We start from the raw sequence: 27,115 nt of genomic DNA, 5'->3' as shown, positions 1-27,115 counted from the left end.
AAGAGTTGCCACATGTGAACTGTAAATGGCTCACGGTGCTTAATGCACAACTAGCAGTACAACCCCTGGAGAGGATGCAGGGATTGTTAGAATGCTACATTAGGCTAACACACAAACTACTGTAGGTTTTGATTAATGAAAGATGGAGGTTCCTCATTCAAAACAGCTTCATACGAAAGTCTCTAAAGCCTGCAGTGGAATTTCTTTGCAAATTTTGGTTATCTTTATTTTAATTCTTCAGTTGTTTAAAAATTCATATTTCATCCTGTTGCTATTGGGTAAAGGTCTTCTAACTTCAGGGTGAACTTCAGGGTTCAGCAATGATTTTCTGTGGGAAGAGAAAATTCTATCATCCTTGAAGTTATGACACCTGACAAAAACCACAGCTCAAGCAAAAAACAACAACGTTGGTGATTTTAGCCTAAATCTTCTCATTGTCCTTCATGAATCTGTATAACCTTAAAGCAACCAGTCGTCTTCACCAGATGATACGTTCAATCAAAGAGACACTAATGCTTCTTCCTTTTTTCCCACCAATCCTCGAGATATTTCTACACAGGAGCAGGGATTCATATGGGTGAGGTTTCTCCTTCAGAGGAACAGTTTCCTCAGCTGGTGTGAGTCCTCCATGTTAGCGCTTACACAATGGAAAGTTCAAGCTCCTGAGTTTGTTTGGTCGTAGATTCAGTCTGGCAGTGTCTGAGCTGGTTTCACAGAGACGTTTGATTATTTTAGCTTAATCACTTGAAGGAGATCACTCTGCTGTATACAGGTAGTTGGCATTTTGTATTGCTATAGTGACTGGGAATTCATTGCTCTGATTGTGCTGCAGTGTATGAGGGCAACAGCATGTGCTCTAAACTTGTTCACCCACTGTGTATAGCTGGCAACAGTGTTCCTCCTGCTACACACATTAACTTTCACATTCACTTGGAAATGTGCTCTTTTTAGAGGAGAGGGGTTTGACAAAGGAAATAATCCCAATCCTTCACTTCCTTGGAATGCCTTCGGGTGTGTGTGTATGAGTGTATTTGTGCAAAATATGTATGTAGGGACACATTAGGTTTCTTACAGTCAGTAGCAAGAGGCTGGATCTCGTTCTTGGACTGGGGTGAAAGGATGGCACACTTTGGCAGTGACGAGTCTTGACATTTTTTAAGAGGGAAGCCATCACTGCCAGGGCATTTTCCGGGACCCCTCCCTGTCCTCCAGCAGCTCGACAGTCGGGGTGGGAGCTGGGGTGGGGTTGGGAGAGGATTGGCAGGATGGCTGTAGAGGCAGTGTGGCTGTGGAGGACGACACTGGCATGTCCAGGCTCTCCATGGAGTCAGAGAGGGCTCGGTTGGTCTCATGTTGGGGACAGAGGACGTAGCGGTTGGGGTGGTGAACCTCCACTGTGGTCACAGAGTCCAGGCCCTTCAGGCAGAGAGGGGACGGCCCCCCAATGGGGTCACGGCCACCGACGGCCCCGAGCTCCATGGAGGACTCGTCCATGTTGACGTACAAGATCTCGTCTGGGTCCTGGGGGTCCGGCAGATCCTCAAGGGCCTTTTCCAGCTCGCAGCGCAGGGACTCAAATGATGGGCGATCCTTTGGGCTCAGCAGCCAACAGGAGAACATCAGGGCGTAACTGGAGAGGATGAAGAAATGTTAATTGTATACTTTATGTTAGCACATTGGTGAAGCATGTGGAAAAACAGAAACACTTCATTGCACAGGTCCTAGACCATTTTCAAGTTATTAATACTACGATAACTGGAAGTTTCTATGAAATTCAACATATCAATTTTTTACAAACTCAAAAGATTTAGTAGGAACTTGCCAAGTGTACTGTCGCAGAAAACTATCTCCATTTTCCCTATAAATAGTACTGAATGATGTATTCCCTTCTCTGGAAGTTCCTCCTCATCATCCAACATCATTAAGAAACTATAGAACTTGTAAAGTAATGTGTCACCTGAAAATCAAGTGAAAAGCTGCTTTTCAAAATGCTGTTTAACAAATTAGGATGAAATTAACAAAAATCTGAATTTTGTGCTTTCTACCAGGAAGGGTGCAAGCTTTTCAAATTGGGGAAATCCATATATTGGAACAAAATGGTTCATTAAAAGTATGTTTAACTAAGAATCTTCAAGAAACATGGAAACAATTCAAAGCATCATCTGAGCCCCTTGAGAAGCAGATGGACTGGAACTGTTTTTAGCCTCTAGCTGTGATTGCTTTATGGAAAAAAGGTACTTCTAATCAGGGGGCAAAAGATTTCCAAGGCACTTCATCATCAGCTGAGTGTGTTTTGTGAGGAATGGGCAGTGAAGGAGTCGACACCCACATGCAGTCCAGACAGTCTGGAGGCTGTTTGAGACGGTTTCCCTGTCTCAAGTAATCATAAATCTCGCTGTTTTCGACCCCAGGGTACGGAGTCTGGCCTCGCGTGGCGATCTCCCACATGGTGACTCCAAACGACCACTGAGAGACACAGAGAGAGAGACAGAGGAAAGGAGAAGAAATAGTAAAGAGGGAGGGAGAGGGCGAGGGTTAAGGTATTTTAAATTCCTTCAGGTTTTACACACTTTGCCACACACTACACAAACATGAATCTGCCCTGGTCAAACATTAGCTATGGAAATAACACAGCCATGTTTGTCTGGACATCCTATGCACAACTTACTAAGGAATGTACATCCTTTTTAACGCTTACACTGTATGAACACTTTCACATGTGCATGGAAACCAGGGCCCTGTTACTGACTAATATCTGATGCAGATGTTGGTAATGATATGTATGTGTATATTCTATGGAAAATTGAATACATTTAACTCAATACATCACAACTCTGTCTTCATGAGGCTATTAAAATGAGGCTATTTCTCAATTTTAAAGAGTAAACGTAGTAAATATTTCCCATTGAACAAATAATGGACTCAAATTCCTGGAAGCTAAAGCTAACCTTTAACCCATAACAGCTACATGCCTAACTTTGGACTACCCCTTTAACATTACGGTAACCTTAAAGCAATAGTCACCCAAAATCTGCGTTTTACTACACTCACCCCCTTTAGACAGGAAAGGTAGCTGTAAAAGGTTTGTACAGTACTTCTTTCCTTGGCAGAGAACTATTCCAATAGATGCCAGTTTTGACAGTGGAAAAACTTCTCAAACCACCCTAACCCTGCGGCACACTGTCCATCCATATGCTCAGTTGGTTCTAAACACTCGTAGTTGTGCCACAATACGGCTAAAATACAGTCCTTACATTTGGTGCTGCCACTCTCCTTGAAGCTCCAAAAGCTTGGCTTAAAGTGGTGTCATTCGTGATATATTGGTGAAATGATTGATTAGAAAACACGTGCATTATCCTGCAGGATGATTTAAGACGTTTCTATGGAGGTTTTGAGGTTGCGGTTCCTGCTGTAAAATATATCACCACTAAAATAATCCAGTTGTAACTTTTAGACAATTTAAGTCCTTTCAAGTCTTTTGATACTCAAAAGGCAGATTTGGGGAAAAGTATGAAAGTAGTGTATTTCTAACCATAAGCCAAAGCCAACCCTAAAACAAACAGTTAACCCAGTGTTTTGTCCCCAAATGGGAGCTGAACCCCCACAATGTTCAATGGGATTGATACTAACACACACACAGACACACAGTAGTTGAACTAACCACATCACTCTTGGTGGTGTAGACACGATCAGCCAAGCTTTCAATAGCGATCCATTTGACAGGCATCTTTGAGATCCGCCCCTGCCTGTAGTAGTCTCCATTGTAGATCTTCTTGGAGAGGCCAAAGTCGGCCACACATACATTCATGTTCTCATTCAGCCTGAGGCAGAGAAACCAGAGTGTTACAGCGCTGTATTTTTGGAAAAGGGGCATTCAGGCAGTGGTAGAAAGTATAAAAGTACATTTATCCAAGTGCTGAAAAATGTTGACTTCTTCTACTCCACTACACTTCAGAGGTAAAGTTTGTACTTTTTTATTCCACTTATCTACTTGAAAGCTATAGTTACTTTGCAGATTATGATCATCTTATAATATAATAAATATAACATGATGCCATGCATATCAAATTAAATTCAATCCCCATGTAAGTGTCATGCCTTTCCTGCATCACATCAGCATTTTTTGGGCTTCCCCTCTCCCAAATGTTGCTTTGAGCGCATCCTCTTGGTCTACTTTTAGTACTTTTTAAGAGCTTCTCCAACCATTGCATACAGGGTAAAAATGGAAAGAGAAAGAGCAAGTGATAATACATACAGGAACCGAGAGAGTAAAAAGTGGAAGCAGAGATTGTGCTTACATGCAGTTGCGAGCTGCAAGGTCTCTGTGGATGAAGTTCTTACTGCTGAGGTACTCCATCCCTCGGGCAATATCAGTCATAAACTTTACCAGCATTTGAGACGGGAGGTACTGCAGGACAGCACAGAGAGAAAAAAAGGTTTTAGTCACACGTCCACCACAACTGACATTTATTTTCTGCCCAGTAGAGGGCACTAGAGCCCATCTCTTTGAGGACATGTGATCATCCTGAACTGAGTGCTCCCTGCTCCAGATACTAACAGCCTCCTCCTGTGGGAAGAATAGGGCTCAACACCACCGTGTTTTTGAATGTTTGCCGAACTCATGGCTGTTTCAACATTCTGTAGCAATCTTGTTTTGATTAGGCTTGTGTTTCTCAACCCTGCTCTTCAGGGACTTACTGCGTATTGCACTTCTCGATTCCAAAAAAACATCTCATCCATTAATAAGTAAAACTGCAGATAGCAACGACAGACACATATCTTGTGTTTTCATGATCTCAGAGTGTGCGTGCTGCCAAAAAGGCGTGGATGGGGACCCACTGTAACAAATACTTTACGTCTGTGTTGACCTTTGGATCCCATTTTGCTGACAGACATTCATGTGAACTTTTAAACTACGAACCCATTAAGCTGTTAAATTGTGCGAGACTTTATGTGCGCACATGTGTGTGTTGCTGACTGTGCTTTCGTTGTTTGTAATCGGACTAACCACAGGACAGTCTCCCAGCCTCGAGTATAGCAGATAGCTGTGCAGGTCTCCATGTTTCATATAGGGCAGGATCACCACAGGGGAGGGGTAACCTTCACTCTCCACAGTCTGCAGACACACACCTGTGAAAACACCACAGCTTAGTATTATACACATAGACTACATACATGTTCTCTACATATAGACATTAACACGATAATTTCATTATCTTATTTAAAGTTAACCAAGGCAGTATTCTAAAGAGTCAGTTAAATAACATATTTTCTCACCTTTAGTGATATTTAGTCGTGCAGATAGCTATGGTTTAATTTGCCCAGATTTTGAGATATTCATCTCAAAGGTTTCTGTCTCAAACCCAAAAACATCTAGTCTTTCCTACTATAATAATAATAATAATAATAATAATAATAATAATAATCTACAGAAAATGCGCTAAATCAGGACTATTTCTTTGGAGGAAAGTAGTTCCAATGAAAACTATTTATAGTTAATAAGACTTGTGAATTATCCTGATGAACTTGGACTAAGACGTAAAGACCTGCACAGTTTCTACCTGGGCAAAGAAACCCAACAATTGACCCTTGATGTGCCCAGCAACATGAATCCTGACTCACCTAGAAGCCTCATGACATTGGGGTGGTCAAACTCTTTCATGCAGGCAGCCTCACGGAGAAAATCTTCCATCTCTGAGCGGGTACAGATGGCAACTGGAGAGGAGACGGTACAGAGGTGAGACCCTGTGGTTTTGTGTAGCTCATGGCACACGCTGCCAGGCTGAGAGGTTGCCAGGGTAAGAAATAAACTTTTATTAATTCAGAGGGTGTTTTGGCTCCCAAATTTATTAAACTATGAATAAATACATGTTCGCAGTTTTTACCACCAAGTTTGTTTTAACACAGCTTGAAACTGGCAGAAATCTCACAAAAGAGGGTGGCGCTGTTTTCAGTCCCTAAACATTCATTCTTTTCCTGCTCAACTTTGGAATTTTTATACAACTGTCTTTACTTTGGCACTATGGTTTATATGGGGTCAATTTTTTCTTCTGGCAATATTTTCTACAAGCTGCGTCTTTGTCTGTTTTTTAATCAAAAACTGAAATTTTTGCCACTTGACACTTGTTACTTTCTGACCCGGGGGGGGCTGTCTATCAAATGGCCTGTGTTCCCAAGATGAAGGGATTCATTGTGGCGATTGCTGAGTACTTTTACTGTCTACTCACTCTTCATAGTCTTGACAGCAACTTTGAGAGCAGACTCCTCCTGAGTCAGCAGCCCTTCCATCACAGAGCCAAATTCCCCTGAAGAAAGAAATTAAGATACAATCAGATACTCAGTTTAGATGCAAAAACATTAAATACCTTATTAAACAGTGAAAAGTGGTTAGTTCCCTGACTTTACAGAGTGTAGGGCAAAGAGGTTATCACACTGTAAACTGTTACACTATACCTGGGGTCAGACGGAAATGGAGATATGGCAGATAAGTCCTGACTATGTACTATGTACCAACCCTGATATAAAAGTGTTTACAAATGTCCTTTTCACCTTGCTGTTTGTCAGGCACTCCCTGTACTGATACTGTACATAGTAACTCCACGCTGTCCCAGAAATGAGACTGACACATAGTTAAAAAACAAAACAAAACAAAGCAGTACCTTCTCCCAGCGTCTTTCCCAAGGTTAGTTTATGTCTGTCCACCATCACGTCTTGGAGCTTTTGCTTCAGCTCGTCGCTGATGCCCAGGCTGTTCACTAAGGAGGAAAAAACATGGAATTTTAATGGTGTTTGAGGCCAAAGCACTTTAATGAACAACACATAAAAGAGAGAAAAACAGCCAGATTATAAACCCACAATGCACAACACTAAGCCAAAAACAAAGTGTTAATAAACACTGCCAGCTTCAATAACAATGAAAATACGACCATAACTGTACTAAAACCATTCTGTCTGCTTGTAAAACTCACCAAAATAAAATTTGATTAAATCTTCTTAGTTTTCATCTTTGTTATTGGAAATAAAGGTGGGCATAACATTACATTATTTGAATTTGTATTAATGCAATAAATAATTCAGTATCTATTGTTTTCAATTCACCAAGCCATGTTCCAAAGATACTAAAAACACTATTTAAATGTCAAGCATATCTTAAAATAAATATAAAAATGTGAATCTACACAATGAAACAATGTATTTGTAAAAAAAAAAAAAAAAAAAAACTAAAACTACCACACCCAGAAAACTAAAACTTAAGTGCAGCTGAAAATAGTCAAAACTATACAAAAATAAAGACTAATTCAAAATCCAAAACTACAATAACATGGAGTCCACAGTGCAGAGAGCATCTGACATGGAGCTTCTCCATCCTCTCAGACCATTTTTCAGGTATGGGACACATAACCATGTGATCTTGCAAGGGACCAGGTCGGGGTGGGGGGTTGAGGTCAGAGGATTTAAGCTGGTTTAAAGGTTCCTGACTCCCTTCAGCCAGCTGGCTGTCATTGAGCTGTATGGTGGCGAGCAGACTGCGCTACAGACGTTAGCACTGTTTTCACATCTGGGCCAGGATATTACAAGGCAACGACATGCTCAGAGATCCCCCGCCAGCTGCTGCTACACTATCAATCTGCCACGCGTCGGAAACAATGTGCTCAGTCCACAGGCATGTTCCAACACATGCTGGCGTGACCAGATATTAGCCAATGCATGCAATAACCCGGAGCCCAAGGGTTCGACTTTGTCCTGAGAATTTGCCAAAATTACTGGTCAACATCAGCAGCATTAATCCCGCCCAAATCCCTCCAATCTGACCCTTTCCTTTATTCCCAGTGCGCTTTCCCCCATTCACTCACACATGATCTCCACATCTCTTTCTCTTGGCTGGTCTCATTTTACTTACTGAATACGTTTCTTTTCTCCTTTTTTCTCTGCAGTTTTTTTCCCCTGGCCTCTTTGTGGCTGTGGCAAGCTGAGACTTGTGTATGAGGGTCTGCACAAATATTGTGCGTACACCAGGGACATGAATGTGACCCAGCTGTGTGAAATTTGAGTCTGCATTCTGTGTTTACAGGTACGTATCTCTGTCTGTAATCATGAGGACTCACGGGGACTGCTGGCTGGTGACAGCCCACAAACCACTGTTTTCTATTCCATCAGTAAGTGGTCGTTGCTCCACCTGGATGAGACTAGAAACTCCCACTTTACTCTCCAAAGGTGAAATGACCTCCTCATTCCAGTCAGAGGAGTCAAGCAGCTCCTCACCTGTTGTTACAGGCTGTTTAAGTTTGAAATGTCTAAGTTCATAGGAGGGGTACGTCAAGTCACCCTCTCCCTGATGTAATTGTATCCCCTTCCCCACATCTTCAGCCTCTCCAATCTTGATTTCACCTTCCCTGTCCCACCTCCTTCCTCTGCTGTCAGTAAAACATCTGAAATGTTGCCAAGTCAAATCTAATTCTGCTGTTCACGCCCGATTGTACAGGGCATAACTTCATGAATGGATTTACTGCACACTAACCGATATGATTTTAAACATAAAACATTGCGTTATATAGTATAAGGGACGCAGTGTTGTTGTGGAGTATGTCAGCTGACTGAACACTCTAGGGCTATTTTCACAGCTGTGGTGATGAATTAACCTTAGTTGTTCATGTTCCTGCCTTGGAACAACCAAATAAACCATTCCTGTCTTGAATTAGAACTGTTGCTGCTAAAGATTTCCTTCCATTGAACTGCTGGATCCAGGCCCAGGGCATGAGAGGAGATGCTATTATGCTACTCTTTTGTATCGCTATCTATCCTGGGGACTGAGGCAGGTTTGGGCCTGCTGAGAGACTTATCTCTTACTGCTGCATGATCATCTTTCTGAGTGACATGCAGGGGCAGAGAGGGGAACTCACATGTTGCTTCTGTAGTCCTGCGGCTGTAGGTGCGGCGAGCACGGTACCGGACCACCAGCTCTCCGCTCTCCATCATGGGTTCAAACGCCTCTCTGTGAATGCAAACACACATCATACAAAACGAAGCAAAACACAATTCGAGGTCACTCCAGCAGATGCGTAAACACAGCTGAAAACATGGCATTACTCCATAATTCACAATGACTGTTGGTCTTTCAAAACAGATGTCTTCTACTCAATCCAAATGCTCCAGTATGCACGCAGAAGTGAGGCAACTAGGTCAAGCAACTGAAAAAAAACTGAAGCTTTTTGGTTTGGCACAGCTATCGAGTCCCTCCCTTCCACCCACGTGGAGTGCTAACAGCCTACGCACCCAAATCGCGTCTCCTTGCGGCGCAGCTTGGCCACGTAAACAGCCATGAGAACAGCTATGGACACGGCGCCGGCGATGGCCATCACCACATACCACCAGTGCCAGGAAAAGGCCGGGGGCGAAGATGTACCTGAGGGAGAGGGGTGGACACGGACGGATGAGGGTTTAGACAGGTGGGTAAAGTGAGAATTCAGGATTATGGAGCCCCTAAGGTGACAAAAAGCAGTAATTAAGTTTTTATTTATTTTATCAACTGAAGGCAAAGGGAAAACATGTGATGCTGTATCATTTATTCATGAAATGAAGCCACAGTGCCAGGGTACAATCTCAAATGATCAATTTCCTTTCTTTATCCCAATGTTATTGCATGTTCAAATGCTTGTCAAACTCTCCTCACATTATCTTCTTATCAAGGTTGTACAGAAAATTCGTTATATCCTTATTAGAAAACTTATTACATACATATCCAGCATTGTTGTGAGTTTCAACTGGTCAGATTTGTTGAGTTGTCGCTGTCCAAACTCTCACATTGAAATGTACTGCCAGCCTCCCCTGCAGACTACTGCTGTTCACTCACAACCTCGACCCACTGTTTTCTTTACTCCCATTCACACTCACCTCCCCCCACTTTCCCTGCCTCTTTTTATCTGCCATTCTTGTTGTTTGAATTGTCTGGCTCTATTAGACTAAGCAAACAGAGATGCTTCACTGTTCCTGCCTGTTATAAATATTTATGATGCGTCTTCCCATTCACCCCATACCCCTCTTCCCCTTTTCTGTCTCTCTGAGATCCTCTCTTCTCTTTTTTCTCTTCCTTCCTTTTCTCTGAGATACACAGGAAGCGACTTTCAGGCTCATGGAGGAACCCAGTGACAGAGAATAAGAAAGAGAAGTCCTGTGGTGGAAAAAACGCCATGAGCTCACTTCCACTGTCACTGTGTCATTACGTGCCACTCTGAGAGGTCACAGAAGAGCATGTTTGTAAGTTTGCATGTGCAAAGCCGGTCATTACTCACCTCTTAATTCCTCCATTTCTGTGGGAGTAAAAAACAAAAGCAGAGCTCATGTCAATATTATGACTTTCAGGAGAAAAACAACATATTTTGTTTGGTAAAACCTGAAATAGAATTTATATGAAATGACATCTGACAACTTCCTGTAAAAAATGATTATGGTCATTATAAAATGCTACTGTAATGAGCTAAAGTCAGACTATTGCTTACAAAGTAATGCAGCTGCAGAAAAAAAGGAACGTTCAATATTCTATTTCAGCGATCATTCATGTGTCAAAGTAGATGGTCATTTCATATTTTCATTGGTAGTGACTCACCAGGAGCGATAAGTGTCAGAGTCTGCGTGGGGGTCCAGGGTCCTTGCCCCGCCCCTGTGTAGGCACACACTCGAAAAGACACATTGGACAAGGGGACGGACAGATTGATTGACAGCTCAGTGTCCAATCCAGTATCCACAACAAACTGTCAACAAAAGAAAAGAAGGAGACAGTCTGTGTCAAGCAGATTGAATGTGTTCTTTATTTCTGTCAATTTGATGAACAAGGTCAGAAAAGTTTGCGTTGTGTTTTGCTGTGAGTGTACGTGTCCCAGACTGACCGGCTGTGTGGCAGGTGTGCTGTACTCCACCATGTAGCCCTGCAGTTCTCCATTCAGCTTTCCTGGAGGCCCCTCCCACGTCATCAGCACCTCTGTCTCATTTAGCACCGCGGTCACGTTTACAGGTGGGTGTTCTGGCACTGAGACACAAAACACAGCAGAACTTGAAGGCATTTCACTCACACAGTAAGATGGATTTGTACTTGTAGAGTTGCTTTAAATTGAGGCAAGCATGTAGCCCAGGGTGTGATGGTGTACGTGTCAAAAGATTCTGGGTATGAATGAGGAGTTGGCAGTGCTGTGACTGTGGGTGCCGGGGCCAGGGGCCAATGGGCTGAGGGTTAGCAGGGCGTGTGTTGTTTTGACAGCCTGGAGCCTCTAGGGTGTGGATAACTACAACAGCTGGAGGGAGAAGATGTCAGAGAATGTGGAGAATTCAGCTTTAGTAGGACAAAAAAGGCAAGCTAAGGGCACCACAGACAGGGGCGATTAGCTGAGCTCAGAAGCCTGTGTGCTCTCTCTGTCTCAGCACGGTTGGACGGACTCAGATGGACACATGCTGAGGCCTGTGTCTCCCTCCTTCATGCTGTCCCTCCTCCTCTGTCCATCCCTGTTTCTGCTTTATTCTCTCGCCTGCCCTTTTCTTTTCTGGCTCTCTGGAGCCAAGAGCGAAAAAAGGCTGCTGGCAGCAGAAATACCCAGTGGAGAAAGAACCTGAATAACATGCTAGAAATAGTGTGAGGAATTTGTGTGTATGTGTGTGTGTGTGTGTGTGATTGATCCTCTGTATAGCACAGAAATCCAAGAACCTTTTCACAAGGAGACGACAGTGCTTATTTCCTTTGTTACTGTTTGAGTTAAGGCTCGCTTTGTCTTTGCGTCTCTCTCTGCAGGCTTATAAAGTCACACAAACTGACTGGACACCCACACACGTCCATGCGAACACACACACATACACACACACACACACACACACACACACACACACACACACACATACACCAAGTCAGTGTGGGTTTGGGAAACATGGCCCAGCCTATGGATGATGTTATCAGGAAGCGTTTGGCGGGTGATTGTTTCCACATGCGGTCCCTGTTCTGCCTGCCAGCGGCAACAAAAACAACCTCCAAGTCAAGTTCGTTCCAGCAGTTCGTCTCCACCTATGATCCGTCATCTGTCGGTCTCTCTCTGCCTCCTTTTCCAGCTCCGTGTTGCCTACGCGGTCCTTTTCTCTCTTACTCCTCCCCTCTTCATCTCTTTCTCTCTCCCTGCCTTCCATCCAACATGATTCCATCTCCTTCTTTCCAAGTTTTCTTCTACCTCGCTGTCCTGTCTCCTTCTTTTGTCACGGAGCTAAGAGTTCAAGAGAACCGATATATTAATTGTTGACGCAAAATCAGCTGGTGCCATTTTCTGAAAAGCAGAAACTAAAGGGAAAAGAACGCCTCATGTTGTTCCTTTGTCTTCCACATGGAAGCTGCCCAGGCTTGGCAAGAGGCTGAGAAACAAACACTTTTGAGCCACAATTAGTTCACAACAGCAGAGGTTAACATCTGCATCCATGGCAGACCTCTCAGTCTGGTTAGCCTCTGCGTGGGTCAACACGTGGATGGAAAAGGGTCATCCTTAAGCCAAAAATTGACTCATAACCCTGGGAGTCTGTTCTCCATAAATGAAAACAAACTCAGCACTACAGAGGAAACATGTTAGTGTCATCAAAAACGTCAACTTTTAAGGACATCCACCTTGTTTCAATTTTGTCTGTCAATGTTGTCTGTCTTTAGTAAATGGAGTCCATTAATGCTTGTAGTTTTTGCTGGCAGTAGTATTAAACAGGATTAAATGTTACATGTGTGTGTCTGTGTGTGTGTGTTGTGCCACGCCGTCATGACTCACTTCCATATAGGACAGTGAGTTTGGGTGTCCCCTAACTTCTGGCGTCACTTTAGGGGTACAAACAGATATGATGCAACAAAAAGTAGAGGGAATCATGAGTCCTTTAGTTGCCTTTTCAGTGTAGCAAACTATGTAAAAAGTGGTATAAGTACACAAGTCAAGTGTTGCCACACCCAGTCTTAGTTCATTCGTTCATGTGTGTTTTTTACATTTCTGAGTTATTTTAGGAAGTGAAAGGAAAATGCGCTTATAGAATGTAAAACATAATCTCATTGCAGCTTTAGGATTAGGAGGGTGACACGGGTCGTCTCACTTCCTCTCCCACCAATCAGACCCCCCCCCCCCCCCCTTCTGTTCTCTCATCCTCCAGGGAAAATAGTGGGCTTTGGGAAAATAGCAAAATTAGTGTTTTCTCAAAGCGCCCCCTTCCCTCGTTTCCCTGCTCTTCTAACCATTCCTTGCCTTCTCCCACCATTAACCCTTTTTTCTTGTTTTTCCCACAGTGGCTAGCTGTGTGCTCTGGAAAGAGAAATCATAGGTCATCTGGGGTCAAGAAAAGGGGGGAAATGAGAGATGAAGGAGAGAAGTTAAAAGACTGAATTAAAAAACCTGCTTGATTGATGCAGGAAATAAATTCCTCAGTGGTGTTTGTAGGATTTGACGTAGGAAAATACAAACAAAATGAGGGAAAATTAGCCCAGTCTAACTTGGAAATGGAGGATAGATATGAGAACAAAAAAGAGCAGGCAGGAAAACAGTCTGTAATGAAGTGAAAAACAAGAATTAAAGGGGAGATGGAGGAGCAGCAAATGGGGATGACACATGTAAGAGATAGTGCAGCATGTATCTGCAGAATTTATTCATGAGAAATAAATGGGGCCAAAAGAAACTCAAGAAAGAAAGATTTCAGGCTCAACAATAGAGCCTGATGGGAGTTTTGTCTTCAGCACTGACACCAAAGAGAAAGCTGTGGAAAATATGTCTTAGCGGTGAGCAGTCTACCTCTCCCCTTCATTCTCTCACTCCCTCTGACCTTGAATGCCTCCTAAATTATTGTTGACCACCCGGTACATCTTATCTTCCATTGTTTTTTCATCCTCTGACTCATTAGGACAAGTGCAGAGAGAGCTGCCGGAGCAAAAATGAAACAATGTTGTCCAATGGGAAATTATATAACACACACAGAGGATTTTTCCACTGAAACAAAACCAAGTTTGCTTTAACTTTGTTATAATAAAGAACTGAAACTTGAAAATCCTGACTGTAGCTAGTGTGTCTCAAAACCACGTATTGTCCTTCTCCATTACAGTGCCATTTCAAGGAGCCCTACTTCTCCCTTTTTGAATTCATGAGAAATGTTGTGTTGAAGTGTTTTGAGATTATAAGCAGCTTCCACTATGGAAAGCCCCCATCATCTCTCCTGTGGCATATCTCTCCTCTTAGTATACGCTGTTTCCATTCCTATTCATCCCGGGATAGAGACAGCATGAGCTGGCATGGAAAATCCCACCTCAGTTTAAACTCAAACACACAGCAGCCTAGCATTACAGTTTGGACAGAGCGTTGCGATCCTAACTGAAGCCTTTCAGGAGAATTTAACATCCACCCTCCCTCCCTCTCTCCGTCTCCACCAACTCCGTCTCTTCAATACCAGTCAGCTTTCTTCCTCAAGAGTTTACATTTGAAACTGGGTTCGCAGAGGTACAGTGACTCATGTCTGCCATTCTTCATAAACACAGGCCATGTTAAAGGGGCACAGGAAGGAATATTATGACTAACAGTGCACTGTAACTTGATTCTCTGACTCCTTGTTATCATACAGCATGTTCCCAGTAAGTCTTGACTCACTTAGAATAAAGCTGAAAAGCAGGGGCCACTGTAGGTGACTCCAGGAGACTATAGGCATATATATAGGCAGACTATGACAGCTTGAATTCGAGGCAGATAGAAAACAATCAAACAGACAGCCCGAGGCATAAGAGATCATTAGATGCAGTACGAGATTAAAATGCCAAACACTCATAGCCATTAACAACTGCCTGAGCAAAAAATGCAATAGTTTATATCAGATCTATAGACTTAGACTTGTGTCACAATTTTGAATCAATAATAAAGCAACAAGTAGGCCTTGCAAATAAATATCAAATATCAATCTTTAACATTTAATATTTATTTTACATTGAAGGGACTTAGTCTACTATATGTAAAAAAACACGAACATTGCTTTGAAATGCAAGTGGTCAAATGCTACATCACTCTAATAGTACAAACTGGGTATTTATGTACAAATATGCGATGCAAACTTATTACTTCTACAATTACTTACTACCCTGAAAAGCATCTCAATTGTGCCTGCTAGCTGCTGTGTAGCATCTGTCCCATACTGGTTACAGTACACAGCAGGAGCAGGAGGAGACCTGGACTTAGACCTCAATCAGTAGCCAGACAGAACAGCCTTGACCTTGACTCACTTCAGAAGAGGTGATCCCACACACACACACACACACACACACACACACACACACACACACACACACACACACACACCCACCCACACACACACACACACACACACACACACACACACACACACACACACACACACACACACACACACACACACACACGGAGACATCCAGGGTGAAAACAAACATCTCCTCACTTGGAGGGCTCACCTCCTTCTTTGGTGCGTAGCTCTACCCAGGCCGACCAGTCAGATGGGCCCTGGCTGCTGTGACAGGCCACCCTGACAGCATAGAGGCTGTGGGGCTCCAGGTCCCCAATGAGGTGCGTGGCTGGTGGGATGTTCACATTCTGGTTGTGGATCATCTTATCTGGGCCTGCTGTGAAGGACTCTCCCGAATGTTTGGCCTGGAACATTCAGAAAACAAACGGATCTTAAGCTTTTGGCAATGGCGTATTGTAGAAGAACTGAAGAGTTGATGGAGAAATCGCTTCCAACACATTCATACATTTAAGTATGTAATAATATATAATATAATAAAATAAAACACGTAAACTATAGAAATTAAGTGCAGACAGGGAAAGATGTAGAAACATAAGCAACTGGATTAAATGGAGAAAATGGCCTTAATTAACTTTTTTCAACACCACCTTTATGAGGTGAAGGTTACTAATTATCAATATATGAATTTTTAATAAAACAATTACACATAAACACTTTTCAATGAAATCAATTTTGAAGATAGATGGTTAAAATTATTTGTGAATATTGGAAATCAACATTTGATGAAAAAGTTCATTTGACAAAGACTAATCTTAGAAAGCTTGTCTTTTAATATTCAACCAAATTTGTGGATTGGAGTTGGCCTGCAGGCGGAGGCCTTTTTTGTAAAATAACATATATCACAGCTTTTAAATGATTGAAAGTGATTTAAGTTTATAGGATAGAGTTTGATAATTCATGATGAAAATGCCAAGACCAGAAAACACTTTTGTTTCTGCAATCAGAAATGTTTTCTTATGTTGTTTTTCTAGATGATTCCCTATTTGCACAGTAGCGGACAGTATTGAGTATGAGATATTGTGGAAGAAAAGGAGGTTGGAGTCTGCGTTTAATGGTGTTGGGAGATGGTCATTAAGTGTTAATTCCCCAAAATGGTCTAAAATCTGCGTCACTGCTGTTCTGAACGTGACCCAGGCTCAGCAAGGTGCTCTGAAAGCAGAACCCATTAACAAAAAATCACAGGCAGAAACCTGCTGCCTCTGCAAACTCTCTGTGGTAAACACATTTAAAGAGGAACACAAGGCAGGAAAAATCCTTCATTTCAGCAATCTTAAAACCACATTAAAGTTGCCGGTCTCGACCATTGTTCTCTGCTGCATCGCTCATTATCAAGCGACTCCTGCAGACTACAGGCTGCACTTCACAGGGTGGGCTTTATAGTAAGAGCTGAAAACTTATAAACCCAATGAGGAGCCACACAAACAGATTAGGTGTGTGTGTGTGTGTGTGTGTGTGTGTGTGTACAGCAGGTGCTGTTATGCACTGCTTTGAAAATGACCTTAAAAACAATATGAGCATTCAGAGGTCATATAAGGAGCTGGGTGGGTGGTGGTCTGAGTTAGGTGGTGAGATCCCAAGGAATATTACGTTGTATGAATGAGGAGTGTATGAATGTGTGTTTGTGTGTGTGAGGGAGAGAGAGAGAGCAAGTCATTCCTGACTCGATGAATCACCATCCAGCCTGTAAACAACTGTGTTCAATCTAATTGTACAGCTCAGCTCTGAGTCACACTTCAGCCTGCATTCCCCTTGTATGGCTCAGACTCACAATACCTGCTGTCACTGCCTTTTCCTGTTTTCTTTAACTGACTTTCTCTTTATTTCTTTTGTTCTTCCTTTCTGTCTGTCTTTATTTTTGTCTTTTTTCTTTGTTTCTTTTTTATGCCTCCTTTGTGGAGCACAGTAATATCTTTCTGCTTTCTGCAGTGCAGCCTCTTTTATGTTTGTCTCCGCCACACAATGAACCGTTAAATTCAGATTTTTGCCCCATTCTGCTGAAGCCGGCCCCTCGCCTTGTTCCCCTGTGAGGGTGAGGGGGTGAAGGGAGGGCTGAGGGGAGGGGGCAAGAACAGCAAGAGGTATGAGGGGCAGCTTTATTAGAACCAGACGTTTTGGGGTGGTGCTGCGCTGCTCCCTTCTCCAGGAGAAAATGTTCCTCCTCTCAGCTACGAGCTGTAATGGCCACAGAGCAGGATAGTGGCAGAGAGACACTGACAGAGAGAGAGAAAGAGAGAGAGAGGGAGTGGTGCTACATAACATTAGTCCAGGAGGCCACTTTCCCAGAGTGAAACCTGATCCACTGGTACGTGAATAAAGCAGGGAGGGGTAGAGGATGAGTTAAGAGAAGAAAAGAAAAGCAAGCTCTCTTTTCTTTAAAATTAGGCTTGCATTAGGTAAGGCCCTGGTCGCCTGAGTCCCGCAAATAGAGGGAGAGTGATGTATTTGGTTAACATGCAGGTCAAACTGTTGCAGTGATTTTTCCAGGCTAGTTTTCTCAGCTAGCTGTGGTATTCTCCTCTCACATTTATCTCGTGTTGTCTCACCTGAACAGAGCAACGGATTATCGGGTAGTCGCCTCCAAAACCAGGCTGCCATGATAAATGGAGACTGGTCTGAGTGATCTCCACAGCTTTCAGACTCTGCGGCTGGGAGGGGAGAACTAAAGAAAGAGAGGAAGACCCAAAAAAACAAAGTAAATTAACATATAAAAACAAATTATGCAATTAACAATTAAACAGGAAAAGTATATCCATAATGAACGAAGAGGGTCTACAGTGTAACACCTACCAGTGATGGTACCAGATCCAGAGGTGGCCACACCTTTCCGGTTATGGGCCTCACAAGAAAAGGTGCTGGTCCTGTTCAAACCTGGGCGGAAAAATGAAACAACATGCGCATGTGAAGCGGGAACATTCGGGGTCTTTTAAAACCAAGAATCCTTGCTCAGCATGCTGAGTTGAACATAATGCTGATGTGAGGAACGGTGTGATAGTTCAAACTAAAGTGAGAAAAGTGTGGGGGGTAATAGTTTCCATAAGGTAACGTGAGCTCTCTGTCAACAGTATTCTGATTAGTTTTAGTTGATGTGTGATGCATTTTTGAGAGAATGGCTTGCACAATTAACGTATCAGTTTTGTAAGTAAGTAATTACTGTAGATCTACTGTGGCACAGTTTTCATAAAGTAGCCTAAATAAAACAAGTCTGGCAGGAATGATGCACTGCACAGAACCAGCAGAATCTGTGTCAAGCTTCTTTCTGCCACATTTCATCAAAATCAGATTAGAAGTCGTTCAAAGTTTTTTTTTTTAAACTGTCCTGTAAAGTTTTAGCAACGCCTCCACCCAACACCTTCTTTCTCTGTTAAAATTGACCAGTCTGTCTGACTTGTGTCAATTTTAAACCTTTCACTTTTGATTATAGTTCCCCAGTCGGCCTAATATGTTTGTAACTGGATGTCTAAAAATCTGTCAACCAAATTTGGGCCTAGTTGTGTTTTGACCTGCAAATCAGAATGTGAAACTCAAATATATATATCAACCAGCCTAGACTCATTCTTAAACTTAACAATCTCCATCCTAGATAGTCTAAGACTGCATGATTGTGGTTCTGCATGCCTGCAGCTTGTTGATAATGAAAAGCTGTTGAAGTTGAAAACTTTTTGCAGTGCAGTTTTGAGAACAAAGAGCGCGGCCGTGTTGAGGTCCAGGTGTAAAAGACTGAGCTGCTGCCTTCAAGAGGCTGGGGCTCCTCTGAAGGGGGCAAAACACTGTGACACACACTGACATTCAACAGAGAATGAGTCCTCTCACAAAGTGACTCACGCACTCGAATCATTCCACAACACAAGACAGGCTCACACACACACACACACACACACACACACTGAAACATGTGACATTCAAGTTTTATCACTGTTATCTAACACCCTAACATTGTCAATAAGCCACAAACTGAGACTCGCACAGAACCACGCAGTGTGTTGCTCTGCGCCGACGGCACCATGCCTCCATTGTGTTGCGGCCGGAAAAAGAACAGGGGGTACGATCCTCGCTGGGTGAAGCCAAGGGGTTGTGAGACAGGGAAAAGGAGGGAGGGAGGGGTGAAGGATGACCACTGGCTGTGTGGGTGAATGAACTGCTCATCAGGCTGTCACGAAATTGCGCCACTCACTCTTCTGTCTCTTTCCTTCCCCATCAGCAAACAACATCTCCTGACCAGCTGAGAATGTCATAATCGGTCACTAGGAAGAACTCCTGAGCTCATGAGCATTACAATATTGACCAACAGTGTTAATGTCAGCTGGGAATAACACAGTATAGTCCTGGTGCTTCCTCTTCTTGGCTGACATGTACAGTGCAATCAGGACTGTGATATACTCGGGCTATTGTTATTTTCATTATTGATTAATCAAATCATGAATTTAATAAATATTTAGACGGTAAAATGTTACAAAGTAGTGAAAAATACCCATCACAAATTCCATGCAAAGATATAAGAAGTATCAAATCCTCGGATCTGAGAATCTGAAACCAACCACTGAACGTTTCTGCATTTTGCTTGATGAATTACTTTTTAGCACTTATTGGATTTGAAATGAAACAACGATGAAGTGCTGACTTTCATCTTTGAATTTGAGGGTACAGTATCTCTCTTTATACATACAGAAGTCCCCCATTTTAAGTCAATAGTGTGGGAAAGTGAACCTGAACACCCAGCCAAAATACTTTATTTTGGCCCAAACAACTGAATGGTCTTGACTGGTCAAGTCATTCACCTGGCCTAAATGGAAGTGACTATGTGCTTCAATTGCTGAAGAAGTCAAGATGGCGGAGTGCAGGCTTGGCAGAGCATTACCACTTACTTAGAAACCAAATAGCATACATTATTCTAGGACTTTATCAATTGCTTTCTGCAGTAAAACCGGTGGACAAGGCATAAAAAGAGCTTTGGTTCATACACACTGTCCATCAGGTGTGGATGAAAACTACCTCAGACTTGGAGTTACTGGAACATGTGTTAGCCTTGTTTCCTTAAAGGTTGGAATGTACTTCATGCCATTTCTCTTTATGGGCCTATTTGAAAGATTATTTGTGTTTGCCTTGGTTTGGACTTGTGGTCTGCCAGAGCAGCTGTCCATTCCAGAGACGTGAATGTAGGTTGCCGTCCAACGGATCCTGGTCAGCACCAGCCAGCCTGCTCTGATGAGTCAAACCAGATCCGTAAACCGGCCGCTCCTCCCTCCTTCCGTCTGACTCAGCCTGCTCTGCCTGTCCTCCTACTACTGGACTTAACACAGGCCAGCTATCTGGCAGGCAGATGTGGTTTGCATTCAAGCAGCAACAAAACCCTTTCTCCCCTTCTTTCTTTTATCTCTCTATGTCCTCTGCCCATCTATGTTCCTTCCCCTAATAGTCCCTCTTGTGCTGCTCTGCCTTTACCCATCAACCACAAGGCTCGTCCTCAATGGATCCACTGGCAGTGTGCCAGTCAGCCGGCTCTCTCTGCAGAGGGTGGTTGTTTGATGGTTTTGTTTAAGCCATGGGGGGGGGGGGTTTGGAACCCTTTGAAACTACAGAAGATAGTTGCTGTGTAGCTTTTGAAGCAGTACATTATAATCACTTGTAACAGATTTAATCAAAACCAATGATTTTGAAATTATTTAAATCTGCTACTACAGGCCACAAGCTGCTGACAGCGACTTCTTCTTGCTGAAATAAGCAGTCGATTAATTGAGTCAGCCGAAACTGATTCATCATTCAACTCTTTTATCAAGCAAAATTGCTGTTTTACTGATCACTGAACATTGGGCTGTGTCAGTGCAAAGTGAGAGCCCTCGAGGAGTTGATTGAGGCTGTATGTTTTAATGGGTCTGACTAAGCTGTGTACATGTGGCCTTGACTGCTGAGGTAATAGAGAGTGAAAGATGATACCTGTGAGGTTGAGTGTGGAGGGTGACAGGGCCACCGGGTCCATCAGGGAGTTGAGAGGAGCACCGTCCTGCAGCCAGATGACCCTGACTGGCTCTGGAGGTCCGTGGGCCACACAGCTCAGGCTCAGGGATACGTTGGCCACTACAGATCTGTGCTGAGGCTCCACAGAGAAATGAGGAAGGCCTGAGAAAGAATTAGCTGAATCAGGGTCCAAATAAAACTGTAGCACTCAGAGGAAAGATGCTTATTTTTGTAGCTGTCTTTGTGTATGTCAGGGAGCTGAAGATGAACTCACCCTCCAGCTGAATGCTCCCCTCCTCAGACAAAGTCTGGTGGCTTTCTGATAGAACAGCACATCGATAGGAGCCCATGTCTGGAAGCTGGACCTTCTCAATACTGTTATGAGTATAAAAGGGTATAATTTGACAGGTTTCATCATGATCAAGCAACGACAAACCAAACTGATAAAGCAGGGAGAAAGAGGCAGAAAGATGCACAGACCCTGATTATTTTCCCTCCGAATTTTGCCATCCAATCATACCGGAATAAAATACATTGAGCTACAGCTGGAGAGGCACATGGGATTTTGCTTGGGTTATATCATGTTTTTTAGACTTAATTTCAAAGTGCTCCACAGTGGCTGGAAGTCAACATGGTGACGTAATCCTGCGACAGTACTGGTTAAACGAGGTGAAAGGATCAGGCGGAGGAACAGGAAATAAATACAATCACAGCAGATGCATGACTGACATTTTTAGGCCAGGTGCGGCTGCCTTACAGATGAACCTTTATCATTCAATCTCATGCACTGACATGACAAAAGCAGCTAACAAGTGTAGCAGAGAAGAGAAGTGCCGCCTACCTGAGCGTGCTCATGATCGTCCAACTGTTGCTGCCAGTGTGGACTTGGAACTGGTTGGTGTCTGCGTACTGAAGTGGTACGCCGTCCCTCAGCCAAAGCACATCAGGGGGGTCCTCTTCCTCGCCCCCTGTGCCCTTCAGGGTACAGTGCATCGTAACAGGTTTGCCCAGTGAAGAGATGACAGTAGTGGGACTCCGCTCAAACTCCAAATCTTTGATTAAGAGAGGGAGAAAGCAGGATTAGGGGTTAGTTTGTTAAAATAAACCTTATATACTGTACACATTCACTACATGATCAAATGTTTCACAGCCAAAAAAACAAACTCTTATTTTACAACAGCAAGCTTTCCTACTGTTATCCTTTCTAAAGGTGCTATGCTGCTAGATCTGAGGTTATGCTGTTTCATATAGAAATGACATTGGAATTTGACAGGCACACAAATCAAGCACACAATATATTTTACCTTTAAATAGTAATTTTGTGTTTTTTACAGAGAAAACTCAACTAAGAAAAAGAAAAGACTATTTTAAAAGCATTTTAAAAAACATTGGGTTATTAAAAAGGCTTCATGAACACGGTCTATATGACTCCACTTGAAGGCAACAAACACTAATACAACTATTATTATGATTAATTACTAATTAACTAATGAATTACTGAATAATATATTGATTGATATCTCTATCAAATGTCAGAAAATAGTGAAAAATGCTCATCACAACTTCCATTAGCTCAAAGTGATACCTTTAAAATGTTTGTTTTGTCCAAAACCCCAAAGACACTCAACAATTATAGTTTTATAAAACACAGAAAAGAAGCAAATCTTGACATTTGAGAAGCTGGAACCAGCGAATATTTGGTTTAATGATTGGCTTAAACGTTTAATTGATTGCCAAACGTGTTGTTGACTTATCAATTAGTCAACTGATTTTCTCAGCACTAAAATCTTCATTAAGTTGTGTGCTTGTTTTGATAAATGGCTTGATTTTGCCATAGCTGAGATATGATAACAGCAGGTGAGTTTATCCACCACCACACAGTTATCTTGTGTCCCTCGCTGACAGACGGGGCTGACCTGAGAAGGACAGAGCTGATACTGGGACAAAGGCTCCTTGTTAGCGTACGGCTGCTACCGCTGCACCGACAGTGTCAGAGCACAGAGAGCTCAACACAAACACTAAACATATTCAGGGTTTCTCTCAAACACCAGTGACGGGCCTGCAGGTCGTCTGCCAAGATGTCTGTGAATCTGCTCAACATCTAAAAAAAATGATGTGGAGAGGGTTGTCATAAATATGATGAGTAAGAACTGGTTCTGCTTTTTCTCACTTTCAACAGATTCAACAGAAATGAGAGGTATTCCTGATAATGTTAAGGACAAAGGAAGCATGCTATTTCAAAGATAAAAGCATGGTCACAGCCTTGATCTCCGTCAAAACACAAATTCTACAAGGACACATACATATGATGGGCATAGATCTCTCCTACAGGATTTTCTTTTCTTCTGCAGAGAGTAACCCTAACCCTTGCATGAGAATATGTAAACTTGGCTTGTGTTCTTGAATTTCACCACAAGAATAAATCACACTTGTTTCACTGAGTGTTGCCTGTAAAGATTTTCTCAAGCTTGTCAACCTGCCCTCCAAGTCTGTTTCATGGCCAACCTTCAACCTCTGACCCCTCCACTGTGACCCCAGAGGACACCACAGCAACCCATCTCACGCAAACACACATAATTCAGCTCCTGAAAACAGACCTGCAATGTAAATGGCACACTTTGGCAGCAATTATTTTACTCATAAGTAGAACATGCCCTCAATTCTGTAAATGTGCATGTAATCCACACACACACACACACACACACACACACATACATGACCCAGCATTCAAAAAGCTTGTCTGGGGGCATGCAATAAATGAAGGGGCCAGCTGAGTCTCTGCTTCACCGCCTCTCTGTCTCTGTGTGTTTTTTGGCGTTAAAAGTCATTCCTCCCTTTATTTTTAAGCTTGGCTGAGCCCTTTCAAGAATCTACGTGGCCCTGACTTTGTTTTTTTTTCAGTGCCATATTGAACAAAAACAGCCCTACTTTCTTTCTCTGTCTCTTGGTGCTGCATTCAGATAATAATAAGCTATGCTAAGAGAGAGAGCAGGCCATGGTTATACTGTGTGTGTGTGTGTGTGTGTGTGTGTGTGTGTGTGGCCTGTCTCCAGTGATTCATTTGTGCTTAACTACTCCATCTCCTCCCTTTTGTCCCCTGAATTCCCTCGAGGTCCCACACTTTCTCTCTCTCTTTCCACCCCGTCTCTACTTCTACTCTCTCTCTCTCGTAGAAAATGCTCAGATGTTAAATGTCAGTGGACATGCACATACCACAACTACCCAACACAGTCTGTGCATTTATCCTCATCTCACTCCCTCCTTTATCGTTCTGCCTTTTTAATGCTACGTAACTCAGCCCCTCCATTCACTGCCGCGCCTTTGCCCTTTTCTCATTTAGCCTCCTTTTCATGCCATTCTTTGGATTCATCGCTACACATTTTGCCACCTCCCCTTCCAACTCTTTCTCCTTCACTCTTGCCCCCTTACCCCATCCATCAATTCACTGCTTGAGTCTGACCGGTTTGTGAGTCAGACCGGCTCTGACTCACAAACCAAAGCATTCGCCCCCCCCAGAACCCCTCCTCCTCCCTGACTCCACCACAGCCATCCCTACATCCAAATAGGAACTGAGACATCAGGAAAAATTCTCTTCTGAAACCATCAAGTCTGAGCTCATGAATCACAGCGGTGTCTAGTAATCTCTGTCCCTCCTGGTCATGCATCTGCTGAGGGCAGAGGTACAGCTCCCAGAGACACAGCGTGACCATAATGGTCAAAACACATGAGCTGACAGGTGGAGGCCTCTTCAAGGACTCCATGTTTTCATCCACAGGTTGCAGTAACAAAACAGCGAAGTTGATTGTTAGAGCAGATAAGGACTGAGTGACGGTTGGCAGGATTTCCACACTTTCCTGATGTAAAATAACCTGATATGTAGACAATTCTCTAAAGAAGTTAACAGTCTCGTTTCAACTCTTCTATAGTTCAAAACAGCATATTTCTCCCCCTGTTGCTCTGCTATATGCTTGTCAAGTGAGAAGTGTTACGATTCTCACTCACTTCCCGGCAGGATGTATTTTAAGCCCTTTCCCTGCCTGGAATACATCTCTAAGATTCCACAGTATACCAGAAATGTCATGACTGGTGGGAATCCTGGTCTGGATACCTAGTTTGGGTTCCCAGCGAGAGTAGAAATTTTGCAGAAGGGTTCAGGTTGGACCTGATCTCAAAAACATGATCCTTCCGCACTCCAGCTTTTGATGTCAAGGAAAACAGCTCTCCATAACAAACCCTCCTCCATCACGTTTACCTGCTGTCACTGAATCAATATCAGAATATAAATCACTTTGAGTATTATAATCCTCAGCCTGACTGAACCAATACAATGTGTTTTTTATTCGTTTTCTTCGATTGCCTTGTTTTAAAATGCGTTTTTTTTATGAGTGCAGTGAATTCCTTCATGTTGGCCAGATGTTGAACGCACTTGCAGCTGTGGTTGCATTCGCCACCCCAAAGCAAATTGATTTAATGAGTTAGGAGCAGGAGGCTGACTGGGCTAATTGCTCGTTACGATGTTTTTCCTCGCATTCGAGTTGACAAACAAACAGTCAGATTGGAGACAGGCTGCTGCTGCTCAGTGGAAATGAAACCTTACCTGTCAGTGTGGCGGCGGTTACTGGCCTCCACGCAGAAACAATGACGGTGAGGATTAAAAAAGACCACTGAGACCCGCTCATGGTTGTTCTCGAGAGGAGATCACCTCTGAAAGTGTGCTTTATGAGAAGGGTAGTCATCCTGGAAACACCGCCGGACTCCATCACCGCATCTCAGCAGCTCAAAGATCCAAAGTGTCGCGCTGAAAAAGTTTTGCGGTGACTCCGGCAGTTTCTGGAAATGTGATTATCCACAGACGGGGTCCCGTCGTTTCAGTTCCCTTTTCAAGGAGACAGCCTGTGTGGGGGAAAAAAAATATCCGCGCAGCGCAAAAGTCTTGCTGGTTTTGCTCTATTGTTTTGGTTGACCCCAATACGGAGTCATGTCCAACAAACTTTTAGTTCGCCAAAAAGCGCAGAAAAGGCTCCAAACTTTTCGGCTGCTGATTAAACTCCGGATTAAGTTGTCCAAAGCCGAGTCTATTTCAAGCCACCGAGGAGGTATTTTTAAACCAGCGTTTCCTGCAGCCTGTCGGCCAAAGTCTCTCTCCTGCCCACCGGTTCCCTCAGACTCCCTCAGACATTCCCCTGGCTCTTTCTTTTCCCTCTCTCCCCCTTCAAACACGACTCAAATTCCTCAACTCAACTTCTTTCCACCCTCCTCCTCCTCCTCCTCCTCCTCCCCCTGAGTCTCCCTCCTTTTCTCAGAGGATGTGAGAAACCCTGCGGCATGCTGATTGTCTCAACACAATCCCCCATTCGCTTTTTAATTACACGCGGATCCCCAGAAGTTGTAAATAACCAAGTAAATCACTTGTTTCCCGCTTGAAACAAAGTATATGTGTGTGTGTGTGCGTGTGTGTGTGCGTGTGTGTGTGCGTGCGTGTGTGCGTGTCAGTCTGTGGCAAACACAGACCTGTGCACTACATGTGAGGATCAACAACATGACAGCTAACATTTTGTCTGGGTTGAGTATAAATAAGTCTGTTTACTTTTCAAAAGTCATTGTCACTTACAGATACATTAATGTCCATATTTGCTCGTCCTATCTGTATTCGTGGATATCTACTAATGGCTGCCCTGGTTTAATTTGACCTGACTGCTGTTTATACTTCAGAATCAGAAATACTTTACTGATCCCCAGGGGGAAATTATACATATACATACTGTATATATATACATATATATACTTCTTGTTGTTTCATGAAGTCTTGACACATGTTTTGCATGCTGCTTTTTCATTATTGGTTTTACACATTTAA

The 27,115-nt window shown here is 43.1% G+C and overlaps 1 protein-coding gene across 1 annotated transcript; it reads right to left on the bottom strand.

The window, feature by feature from the left end:
• Positions 1-1,047: 1,047 nt before the first annotated feature.
• Positions 1,048-26,018, bottom strand: LOC139285527 (tyrosine-protein kinase receptor UFO). Its single transcript, XM_070906094.1, has 20 exons — positions 25,856-26,018; positions 22,100-22,310; positions 21,533-21,633; positions 21,238-21,420; positions 18,094-18,174; positions 17,850-17,965; positions 15,455-15,650; positions 10,884-11,023; positions 10,604-10,748; positions 10,290-10,307; positions 9,274-9,403; positions 8,901-8,992; positions 6,660-6,755; positions 6,228-6,305; positions 5,623-5,715; positions 5,009-5,130; positions 4,299-4,408; positions 3,662-3,821; positions 2,330-2,466; positions 1,048-1,630 (listed from the first exon to the last, which is right to left on the bottom strand). Exons 1-20 carry the CDS (start codon positions 26,016-26,018, stop codon positions 1,171-1,173), a joined length of 2,832 nt encoding a protein of 943 aa, XP_070762195.1. The 3' UTR covers positions 1,048-1,170.
• Positions 26,019-27,115: the final 1,097 nt, after the last annotated feature.

Source organism: Enoplosus armatus, chromosome 5 (genome assembly GCF_043641665.1).
Source record: "Enoplosus armatus isolate fEnoArm2 chromosome 5, fEnoArm2.hap1, whole genome shotgun sequence".
NCBI lineage: Eukaryota > Metazoa > Chordata > Actinopteri > Centrarchiformes > Enoplosidae > Enoplosus > Enoplosus armatus.
The sequence above is the reverse complement of the archived record's forward strand: the minus strand, read 5'-3'. Positions and strand labels throughout refer to the sequence as shown.